The 12,975-nt window shown below is 38.7% G+C and overlaps 1 protein-coding gene across 1 annotated transcript in view; it reads right to left on the bottom strand.

Annotated features, from left to right (window-relative positions):
- Nucleotides 1-12,975, bottom strand: part of itga9 (integrin, alpha 9) — a 98,071-nt gene that overhangs the window by 83,784 nt on the left and 1,312 nt on the right. Inside the window, exon 2 of the mRNA XM_067421036.1 lies at nucleotides 12,078-12,205. Within this exon, the coding sequence (XP_067277137.1) occupies nucleotides 12,078-12,205 (128 nt within the window). The remainder of the gene's footprint in view (nucleotides 1-12,077; nucleotides 12,206-12,975) is intronic.

Raw genomic sequence — 12,975 nt, 5'->3', positions numbered from 1 at the left:
AAAGAAACAAGGTATAAAAAAAAGAGAGACCATTCTCATTTAAATATAATGGTGCATGAATTTGGTAATCATTCCATGGTATAAAGTCGAGTGAAAATTTATATAGCACTACATGAAACACAGATTGTTTCAAAGGAGCTTCACAGTAATAAACAGGAAAACAACAGTGCTAATGGTAAAAAGTTAATAAGCTAATAATTTATGCGACAAATTCAATTTCAGCTATAAGCAGCTCTACAGAAGACAATATTCAGCTCAGTTGAGTTCAATGACAATTCAATTCATTTCAATAACTATCAATGTTGCAAAGTTCATTAATTATGAAATTATGAATCTATAAAGTAGCTCTACAAAGACAGTAATGTAATTTTTTTGTTCAATGTTCAATTTAATAACCATAAGAAGACTGTAGAGAGCATATAAGGCCTGCTTTTGGGAAACACATTCCAGTCTGTTTACTAAAATGTAAGACTTAAAAAAAAATCTAAAGCATGATAACAGTTCATTTACCTCAAAATGTTAGGAATAAAAATGACATAACTAACAGCGGTGACCTTGGAAAATATGAACCATGAGATATCAGCTTCTTGAATCAGACATGTCCTATTTTAGAGGTATTCTATTGTCTATTTGGGGCTTTTTACTATACAAAAAATGGTGGATTTATGAGCCCAGGCGTGCTATTCCTGCAGGGAGTTTATCTAAGCATAAGGGTCGACTTTAATGTTTATCTATGAGCGTTGAGCTACAGCGGCCCTCTGAGGGGCAAACTGTGATTGTCCACAGGAGAAAGAGTGATGGCTCCCGGGACTGCGGCTGTTTTCTTTGGCTCTGGTTATTTTCTCTTCCTTCTCAGCAGACTGACAGCATCGGCTCAGAGACTTGCAGACATAGACTGAGAAATGCCCAGTTGAACTCGGATGTCACTCCCACACAGTTTTGTAATGAATAAATAAAGCAATGCATTACCATTAAAAAAAAAATGTCACACCAGCCCAAACAGGGGCGTTGGACTGGGGGGATAAAGGGTACCGAGTAACCAGGGCCCGAGGCAGGGAGGGGCCCTTAGAAGTCAGTTTTCTATACATACACATAGATGGTACGGGGCCCAGCAAGAAGGTTTGTACCCAGGGCCCAAAATTTGGTGCTACGCCACTGAGCCCAAACCCTAGTGAGTAGTTTTGCAGTGACACTTTTTTGCAGTGAGAAATAAATTTACAGTAAAAAAAATGGCAGCTGCGGTTGCCAGAACTTAGCTGTAAAAATTATGGCAGCAACATTTTAGAAAAAACATTTACTTAACTTGTATGTAATGTTAATATACCAACCTACTGAAGTACTAATATCGGTTTTGTACCTTTATAATACACTGACAACCACCAAAAACAGGTGGTGAGAAACTCAAGCAGCTTTTCAACAAGCTGAAGTAAATACTAACATAAAGATGGTGCACAGTGTCATTCACACAACACAAAACACCATCATGCCAACACACGGCACTTAAATAATACAATAAACATTCATTTAAATACATTAAATGTAAAATAAAACCCTAATGTATACATAACTGACTAAGAATTATTTCATGTCAAGTTATGAATTCTGGGAATCTCATTTTGCTGTTTTTTTTCACTGTAAATGATATGACTTCTTTTTTTTACTTTCAAAAACTGCAAATTAAACAGTATTTTACTGTAAAATCACATTAAATGTAGGGTTGGATTATAGTTATTCACCATATATTAATGTTTTTTTTACAGTCGCATTTTTACGTCTTTTAGGGTTAAAAATCATGATCATTGTCTTAACAGTGTACAAAGACAACATCCTTGGAACTTCAAAAGTGAATTGCAACACCCAACAAGTGTCAAACATGCAATACTCAACAATAGGATTTGAAGTACAGCAACAAATATAAATTAATAAGCAAAAAAGTATGTTTTTGAAAGGCTGCATTCATTCAATCAAAATTACAGTAAAAACAGTAATATTGTGATATAGTATTACAATTTAAGTTAACTCTTTTCAATGTTAATATATTTTAAAATGTAATTTATTCCTGCAATTCAAAGCTAAATGTTCAGCATCATTACTCCAGTCTTTAGAAATCCTTCTAATATGATGAGTAGATGCTCAAGAAACAATTGTGTGCTTCATATTTTTGTGGAAATTGTATTTTTTTCTGATTTCTTTGATGAATAGCAAGTTTAAAAGAAGAGGATTCATTTGAAATAGAAGTGTCTTTACTGTCACTTTTGATCAATTTAATGAATCCTTGCTGAGTAATACTTACTTATAAGAATCTTACTGAACACAAAAGTTTGAATGGTAATGTATGACCATTGTCGACTAGGCAGGTTTTTTGTCTAGGGTGGAAGTTTACAAGCTAATCTTTTTAGCAGCTATGACATGAAATCTTGTCAGGAAATAACACTTTACCTCCTAAACAGCAGCTTGTCAAAGGTGGGACAAATGGTTCTAATCACGTCTTGTTTGAGATCTTCGAAGTTAATGCTTTTGTCCCTAAAGCTGTGAAGCATCCAAAGCACACAAAGACGTGCGCCAGATCTCAAGTTAGGAGGAAAATACAAACTGTCAAAAACCAAGATGAAGTTTGCTTGGGATATGGACGAAACATTATTTTCAGCAATTAGCAGCGAAGCACCATCCAAAAAACACTGCTCATCGAACACAGATATATTTCATGGGGTCAAGACTGTAGGAAAACCGCGAGAAGAATTCCCTTCCTAAAAACCTTGGCTGTTACTTCAAATGTGAGGGAGCGAGGAATGTTCCTCAGACTATAAACATCTCATCAAATCACCGACCCCCGGTTCCCCAGGACATCTCCATAACAGACGTGTTTGTTTTCTCATCTGTGTGGGTCCTGAATGCTGCGTTCTTCTGGTTGTGAACTGCACAGTGAGGGGATGGCCTTCTCTTTTTGAAGACAAGTAGGAGGAGATCTTGACAGGGCAAGAGCCCGGAGTGTGCTGGTTGGTTATCTAATAACTGGGGGGGTGCACACGCTATCTCTGCTTTAATCATAACGGTTAGCTAAGCTTGAGGGTTGATCAGAAAAGATTTAGTCAGGTGCGGATTTTTTTTTAACACTGTGGGATCAAAATGACTGCCAATAATAGCTTAGTCCAATAGGCTTTAGCATGTTGCTTAGCTAGTAATGCAATACTAAAATACAATTAAAACTGTATGAAAAGTAAACAATCAAAGAATCTATCAATGCAAAAGTGTGCCTCTACCAACATTTTAGAAAAACCATATTGATATGGTAACACTAACGCCTTTGTATATAGTGCATTATAAGTGTATTTTCAATGCATTAATTATGCCTTCTAATCCACCTTTTGAACGTATACATGACAAACAGCCAATTTCAGACATAATAAGGAATCTGCAAATATTATAATGCATTTTAATTTGTTAGAATTATTTATGAAATGATATAATGCATGCATTACAACGTACATTATGAATATCTTTAAAATGCATTATACATACACTGATCAGTCATAACGTGAGTAACACTGATGATGTTGTCATCACGGCTCCTGTTAGTGGGTGGGATATATTAGGCAGCAAGTGAACATTTTGCCCTCAAAGTTGATGTGTTAGAAGCAGGAAAAATGGGCAAGCGTAAGGATTTGAGCGAGTTTGACAAGGTCCAAATTGTGATGGCGAGATGACTGGGTCAGAGCATCTCTAAGACTGCAGCTCTTGTGGGCTGTTCCCGGTCTGCAGTGGTCAGTGTCTATCAAAAGTGCTCCAAGGAAGGAACAGTGGAGAACCGGCCACAGGGTCATGGGCGGCCAAGGCTCATCGATGCACGTGGAGAGCGAAGGCTGGCCCGTGTGGTCCTAACAAACAGTCGAGCTACTGGAGCTCAAATTGCTCAAGAAGTTAATGCTGGCTCTGATAGAAAGGTGTCAGAATACACAGAGCATCTCAGTTTGTTGTGTATGAGGCGGCATAGACCAGTCAGGGTGCCCATGCTGACCCCTGACCCCGCCGAAAGCACCAACAGTGGCACATGAGCATCAGAACTGGACCACTGAGCAATGGAAGAAGGTGGCCTGGTCTGATGAATCACATTTTCTTTTACATCACGTGGATGACCGGGTGTGTGTGTGTGGAACACATGGCCCCAGGATGCACTATGGGAAGAAGGCGAGCCGGCGGAGGCAGTGTGATGCTTTGGGCAATGTTCTGCTGGGAAACTTGGGTTCTGCCATCCACGTGGATGTTACTTTGACACGCTCCACCTACCTAAGCATTGCTGAGACCATGTTCAGCCTTTCATGGAAACGGTATTCTGGTGGCTGTGGCTCTTCCAGCAGGATAATGCTCCTGACACAAAGCACAAATGCTTCAGGAATGGTTTGAGGAGCACAACAACGAGTTTGAGGCGTTTCTTTGACTTCCAAATTCCCCAGATCTCAATCCAATCGAGCATCTGCAGGATGTGCTGAACAAACAAGTCCGATCCATGGAGGCCCCACCTTACAACTTACAGGACTTAAAGGATCTGCTGCTAGGAAATTAGTCAGAACTAATCTTGTAGTAAACTATACAATACCTCGTTCAGTGCAATAAACCCTCATCACACAGACAATTAACTGACTCTATTACTCTAAATAAAGATCGTAATTGCTCTTCCTGGATATGTCTTTGAATGAGCTCTGTGTTGCTTAGAAGGAAATATCATAATTACTGCATTTGATGAAGCTAATAGACATTCTAGAAAGTGGATAATTACCTCCCATAACAACTGAGGACAGTTGAAACGTATTTCACTTTACCAGTAATAAACTTCAATGCTTGCTGTAAAAATAGGAGAAAGGTTCTTCAGTATACGGCTAAAGAATTGCACAAAAATATGCTTGCAATTACCAAGATAAAGACCATTTGGGAGCCAATAAATAGTTTTGTGTCTCCAAGCGGATGAGTAAATGTCTAATCATGGTACTACAATATCATCTGACCCCTGTTTACAAGTCACAAAACATTCTTTATAAATTGAAAACAGATATTTATAATGAACCTTTAACAAGACTGAAAGAAATAGTTCACTAAAAATAAAAAAAATTATCTGCCACAATTTACTCACCAACAAGTCATTTCCTTCTTCGGTGAAACAAAAAATGACGTACTTATTCACTTTTTTTAAATATATATAGTGCTTTATTTTAACACAGATTGTTTCAAAGCAGCTTTACAATGATAAACAGGAAATACCAATCAATGATGCAAACAGAATTCAGTTTCTTTAAATAAAGACAACAGTGCAAAAATGTTCCACAGAAGTAATAAAGTCACATAAGCCATAATGCGAGCAATTTTTAGGTGAACTATTCCTTTAAAAAGGACCTGATGCTGTTTTAGATTGACATAAACAAGGTCTGCAAAGTTACAAAGTCCCTTCAGTCGGAGTTATTCTCTATATCAGTGTCACCGTTTCTGAACTCGCCTCCATTTTAGTCTACATGTCACAATATTCCTCAATTAAATAATTCTCACTAAAGGAATATAAAAAATAAAGGGGCAGAGGCTATTTGAGTTAGTTAGTAGTGTTGACACTCGTGATTATGGTAAGGGACGTGACATTTCCCAAGTAGTTTACCTATCACAGCACACTGGTCCTGCAGACCAATCAGAGCACATAAGCTGTTCAGAAGGAGGAGCTTCATAGAGACAGGAACTAAACGGAGCATTACTGACAGACTGGGAAGAGAGGTGCTGTCAAATATGAGAAAAATAATGTGTTTTTGAACATTTATTAGACGTGCTGTGATAGTCAGTGTTGAAGGTGTTCAGCCACAACACTGGTTACATTACTTACCCACCACAGGACCAGTTCATTTAGATTTTTTTTATAGTAATACAATAATTTAGTTCAGTTACAGAACAGACACTACAATTAAAAACAGAACATGTCTGCTTAACAAAGCATGAGCCAAACAATAGTCGCAGCACAGACCAGTCAGAGTTCATGCATGACTGTTAGGGATGTGATGGTGAGGATATTTTCCCACCGGTTAATCGACACCGGTATCACTGGCAGGGGCTTTTAAAATGCTAATTTGAAAGCGAAAGTAAAATGAGCACAGCTGCTCGAACATTCCTAACAGTGTGTCTACTGGCACGGAGCGAGCAGAGCAGAACGAGCATTTTCAGTTCATTCCAGTGGAAGCTCAACTTCCACAGGAACTAATTGAAAACGCGTGCTCTGCTCCAGACCGTTGTGAAAGCCTGTGCGGACATGCGCATTTTACTTCCGCTTTCAAATTTGTCCCCGCCGATGATACCAGTAGTACCGGTGTTGTCACAATTCAACTAAACGGTGGGAAAATATCCTCACTGTCACATCCCTAACATTTATGCATTAAAACCTATTCTAGTAGCCTGGATGCCAGCCGAACTTAGCCCCACTCACAAAATTTTTAGGTCGGGCGGTTCGGTCTGGCCTCGATCCATAAAGGAGTAATTATCCCCGAACAGAAACTGTTCAGACCAATGAAATCATCAGGGCGGGCTTTAGACGATGACGGACAGATGATCAACAGTAACGTAATCATCACGTCATCAAAGGGGCTACGATTATATTTGTTCCAATCCTAAACGGAGAGCTTGTTTGTATATACATTCACCTTCACTATTTCTCTCAAAAATGATGATCATGTTGGGTAAGTACTCTGTGTATCCTTAAAATCAGTTTTTTATTTTTACAACACCAGCAAAGATCGTTTATTCCAGTGTGCATACAGTCGAGCTCTGTTGACATTTAACTAACGTAATGCGTCGCTTTGTTGCTCTGATTGGTTGTAGGTCAATCCAATTGATGTCTTTCCTGGTTCGGTTGAAACACGCCCCATAATCACAGCCCAATGGAGCATCAGACTCATATTCTGACTAGAGCTGAGTATGACCACGTCAGGCTACTATTCTAGTAGAGCCCAATAACAAAATCAATACTTTGTAAAAAAGGATAATAGATCCTTTTTAACTGACATTAGTTAGTTGTACAGCACTTTGGTCAGTGTAAGCTGAATTTAAATGTGCTTTATAAATAAATGTACTATTAGTTTCCCTCATATCAGTAGCGATATATCCCGAGGGAGGCCTCTGAGGGGTCTTTATCCCATGATTCATGTAAACTTAAAGCTGGGGCCCCAGGCCCGCTGACACGCCTCATTTGCTCATGTGTGTTCTATCAGTAAGACCTAGCGTAAGCAGGAGTGTGCGCACTGAAGCCACATAAACCGCTCTCATCTCTCCACCACAAGAAAAGAACTCAGAGCTTCAAGAGATTTCTACACATTGGATCCTTGGCACGGCCGTTCGGAAAATATTAGCCAAACCATTCATCATTTCTATCAAAATACTTCAGGAGCCAGACTGAAAATACTACAGACATTTTAACTGATTTCTCACCGTAATATTAATAATGTTAAAAAAGAAAAAAGCTTTTAAGATACTGCTGTCCATCACATAAACAAGCTCATAGTATGCTTACAGAAGGAAGTGTGTAAATCTAACACTATCAGTGCTGAAAATTTGTGTTAGTATAACACGGGTATTGCGAAAACAACTGAATAAAATAACAGCCCTGTTTTTGATTATAACTGTGAACAGTTATTAAAGGTGATGAAAACAAGGTTGCTAAAACATTCGCCCAGGCAGGTTTTCAAATATTGACTGGTCCAAATTCCATGTTTAACTTCATGAGCAATTTCAGTGGTATATAGCAGTTTGGGTTAAACTACCCATGCAAAACATTGTACTCTGGGATTTGACCGCACAGATGGCATCTTCTAACCGTTTTTCATTTGAGCTGGTGCTGCCAAACACAAGCACACTTGACACACGTCACACAGAAACACTTTCACTTCCCTTTTAAAGTTCCAAAACATATCGTTCTATTATACAAGCTCTTTTAAACTCTTCAACATTCTAGAAAAAGTATTAGTCATGTCAAATTTATTTGTAAAGTGCTTTTTAAAGGTCCCGTTCTTCGCGATTCCATCTTTCAAACTTTAGTTAGTGAGTAATGTTGCTGTTAGAGCAAAATAAAATACATGTAAAATTATAAAGCTCAAAGTTCAATGCCAAGTGAGATATTTTATTTAACAGAAGTTCAAAGCCTACAGCAATCGGCCGGTTTGGACTACACCGCTGCACTTCCTGCTGTAATGACGTCACTAGAACAGTTTGTTGACTAACCCTCCGCCCACAAGAACACGCAAAATAGGGGCCGTGGTCTCGTTGCTCTTCCACGTGGAGAAGAGCGCGCATTCAGCGCTTGCATCGCCCCGTTATGGTAAGAGGCGGGACCTTTCCGGGCAATGTGCGCTAAGCTGCTGTCCAATCACAACACGGGAAGCGCTGGCCCAATCAGAACTCGTTACGTATTTCTGAAGGAGGGACTTCATAGAACAAGGAAATCATCAGGCCGTTTTTAGGACAGAGAAAACTGCGGTGTACAGATAAGTAAATTGTGTGAAAAATACTGTGTTTTTTTACACGCGAAACATGAACTCATGTTATATTGCACACTGTAAACATAATCAAAGCTTCAAAAACACGTGAAGAACGGGACCTTTAAATGATACACATTGTTTCAAAGCAGCTTTATAAAAAAATCATGATGTTAATGATCATAATATCTTCATGCCTTTATTGTCACATTGAGCATACTAGAGCTGGGCAATAATATAGTTAACATTTTGTGACAATGCAAGCAATCAAGCAGTTGAGATATGCTATATAGTATACAGTGGTGCTTGTGAATCTGTGAAAAAAAGAAAAAAAGAGGGCTCATATAAAATGCATGTTATTTTTTTATGTAGTACTGTCCTGAATTAACCTAGAAATCTTGACGCACCCTAGCGGCAGCAAATCTAATCTGCCTGCGAGTGTCGTCTAGCAACTCTCAATACCCTTCTGAGCTGTAATTGCCGAACTCTTGCCGGGCCAATCACATCGTGTATAGAGTCGGTGGGCGGGGCTTAACATAATGACGCCAGAGTTGCGCTTGCGTGCTTCTAGTAAACACAGAAACTGGCGAACGGCGGTCTTTCGAATCAGCTTTGACCGCGACTCTGGAAGACTTGGAGTTAAGCTTTTCTCTGAGAAAAGAACAAAGAACGGCACTGAAGTCATTCTTAAAAAGGGAAGATGTGTTTGGAGTTTTGCCGACCGGATATGGCGAATGTTTAATCCATAGATATGGTTTAATCTATCAACGAGCTCCGCTTCACCTTTGTTGCTCTGGTTGGTTGTAGCGCTATCCTATCGCGTGCGGAAAGACAACCGTTTATCCCGCCCCTCGGATTGAGCTGTCAATGGTGAGTTTCCAGACCAAACATCTTGAAGTCCTGAATAATATATCTTGTCTCTTGTTTGTCCTGATCAGTTAAACTGCCAAACGTTCTTCAGAAAAATCCTTCAGCTTCTGCAGTTTCTTCAGTTTTCCAGCATTTGCATATTTGAACCCTCTCCAGCAGTGACTGTATGATTTTGAGATCCATCTTTTCACACTTACGATTGAGGGACTCAAAAACTACTAAAAAAGGTTCAAACATTCAATGAAGCTCCAGAGGGGGCGGGGGTGAAAACGTTTAAACAAGATGAAGATGTCCACAATGTTCTTAAAATATCATATTTTTTCATTTAGTACTGCCTTTCAGAGGCAACAGAAGATATTTACATGTTTCCTGGAAGATAACTTAAGTACAATTTGCCTTGATCTTCAAATTAAAAAAGTTTTCACCCCCAGCTCTTAATGCATTGTTTTTTCTTCTGGAACATCAGTGAATGTTTGCACCCTTTTTAATAGTTGTGTTTGAGTGCCTCAATTGTTCTCAGAGTGAAAAGATAGATCTCAAAATCATACAGTCACTGCTGGAGAGGGTTCAATGTGCACAAGATGCTGGAAACCTGAAGAATTTGCAGGACCTGAAGGATTTTTCTGAAGAATGTTTGGCAGTTTAACTGATCGGGACAAACAAGAGACTCAAGAACTACCATCACGATACACACACACACACACACACACTGTGGATTATCAGAGAACGACACACAGTATTGAGAATCAAAGGTATTTAAACTTTTGAAAGGGGTCATTTTAATAAAATCAGCTATTTCTTTTGTCTTGTGGACTGTAAACATCTTTTATGTAAAATATCTTATTTAGGACAGTACTAAATAAAAAAATAACACATTTTGTGTGATCCCTCTTATTTTGTTAAAATTCACATTTTCATAGATTTCACAAACTTTCAAGCACCACTGTATATCAGCCTGTGTGAGTGTACTGTATGTATGCACATATTTATATAATGTATGTACAACTTTCATGTTGGACATAGTATTACTTTACATGAATACTGTTATACAGAGAAAGCTGGATATAATATAGAACCAACTTTTATAAAGAGCTGTGTGATAATACAGGTGTGCAATAATACATTTTGCAATGACGCAAACAATCACGCAGGCGAGATTTGATATATGGTTCATATTGCTTCACGTAAGTATACTTTATATATGCAGGTAAACTAGGATATGCTATCTAATTTTGAATATTTGGCTAATATAGTTTACATTTTCCAAGCAGGTGAGATATGCTGTTTAGTATATAACACTTGGGATTGTGCTGTCTGTAACTATCTAAGTAACATTAGATATTACGTGTATAGTCGTTTGTGATTAATTAAAGTTATGAATTCATTATGAGGTGATATTAGCTGTATTGCATACTAATAGCAGATTTTAGTTTATTTTTATTTTTATGACTGTATTCTGGGGCCTATTGCACAGAACTATGATAAGGGATTAAGCCGAGATATCTTGGTGATCCTGGCTCAATTTATCCACTAATATACAGTTACCTTTCATTATCGTTATCGTTCTTGGTGTGAGTGTGCCTTCAGGGTACGTTTCCATCAGGGGTTTTCAAACTGGGGTCCGGGGACCCCCAGGGGTCCTCAAGAAGGTTCTATGGGCTCCCCAGAAAATGTCAGAGTATACAAATACCAAGCGTCAACCTCGCGCGATCACTCTTGAGGCCAATACGGAAGTAATGTAAACTGCAATTCCGCAACTGGCCACTAGGGACAGGCTCCAGTAGGGAGCAGAATCTTATTGAGCCTCATGTTAAAATGCCCAACTTTACAGCAGAAAAAAACATGTTTACAGCCTGGTACAAATTGGGGTTTTGGCCTATATGGCTAATTTTGACCTTCATGACAACTTTGAGGGGGGTGATTTTTTTTTTTATAACTCATTCGTTTACGTTATATATAGCCTTAAAGTTCTGCATAATTAAGGGTGTGGTTACAGGTGGATAGCCATTTATCTGCCGTCTATAGTCATTGCGTCACCTAAGCTCCGCCCACATCCCGCCGTTTTACCCATTTTCTGTGGCGACGGCCAGCTCGTCTCTACTTTAAGCTTCAGAACGGCTTATCGGAATCCTATGGGTGACGTCACGGACACTACGTCCATATTTTTTTTACAGTCTATGACAAATACAAATCAAAAATGTATAAAGTCTACCGAACATTAATTTTAAAATGTTTCTCACCTTTTTTGCCGTACTTTCCATAATTGTATGTTTGCTTTGAATCTTTCTAGTAAGTTGTTCTTACTAGTCACCTTTATCTTGCTCACTGGGGTTCTTTACACAGTATGTTAAGAACCCCAGTGCTTATATCATGCTTATATAAATCATTTTTGATTATTACGTCTAGACTATTTAAGTTTTGAAACAATATATAATGTCACACTGCCTATTTATCTAACAGTTTAAATGTTTTTTCATACATAAAAATAGATGGATTTTAGGAAGGGGGTCCCTCATAAAAGGTTCATCATATTTGGGGGTCCTTGGCATAACACAGTTTAAAAAACCCTGGTTTACACGACAGCGGTGTACTAAAAATTGCATACAGATGACAAGATCACCAAGATATCCCAGCTTAATCCCTTATCCTAGTTTTGAGCAATAGGCCCCTGCTGTTCTTCTGCTGGTCAGTGTGAGTTTGGGATGAGAGAGATACCTCTGCCGAGGTCCATCTCAGTGCAGCGTTGCTCTGGGTTGTTGCGGATCCGGCACTTGAACACGGCTCCCGGTGACTGTACTGAACTACTGAAAGACGAGTTTGCTCTGGGAGCCCCAACCACAATCCTACAAACATCAGGAGGAGAAACACACAGTCAACAAAACACAGCTACACACAACCTCTGAGCTCTGGAGGATACAACAGTCTTTGTATACCATTTTTGTTCATTGTTAACGAAAACATAAAACTAATATTCTGTAAGTGTCATGGATGAATAATAAGGATGCCTAATAAGTGAATTAGGGCTGGAGGTGGTTTCGCCTTGTCATTCTGTCATGGTTTGGCTCTATAATTCAGTGATGTAAGCACTACATCATTATCTCCACTGAAGCAAAAGGCAATGATTTGGGCACTGGCCAGTGTTTCCCTTTAAAACAGGACACATCTGGGAAGAAAGGCTTAACATCTGTACAGTCACAAAGTTGCATGTTTGAAATGCATTGGCAAGAGAGGGTTGTAAAAGTCAGGGTAAACATGTAAAGTGCTTTACAGTGCTTATGTTATGGTGTATTTTCAATAAAAGCTGTTAATGCTAAAGAATGTAATGTACTTAAGTGTGATTGTTTTGTGGTGCTGCTTGAGATCAGTAAATATATGACAACAAAACATCCAACTAAGTGTTATTCTCCCTCAAATGCATTATTTTTTACTTTTAATCAACCTGCTTTGAAAGTCAATTTTATTGATGAAATTGGTTCAAAACACCCAATGCAATAAAATTCACACATTGTGAGTTAAAGGGACAGTTTAACCAAAAATGGAAATTCTGTCTTCATTCACTTGCCCTCAAGTTGTTTCATACGTTTTTCGTCTGTTGAACACACACACACACACA

The sequence above is a fragment of the Pseudorasbora parva genome, chromosome 17 (genome assembly GCF_024679245.1).
Source record: "Pseudorasbora parva isolate DD20220531a chromosome 17, ASM2467924v1, whole genome shotgun sequence".
Classification (NCBI taxonomy): Eukaryota; Metazoa; Chordata; class Actinopteri; order Cypriniformes; family Gobionidae; genus Pseudorasbora; species Pseudorasbora parva.
The sequence above is the reverse complement of the archived record's forward strand: the minus strand, read 5'-3'. Positions and strand labels throughout refer to the sequence as shown.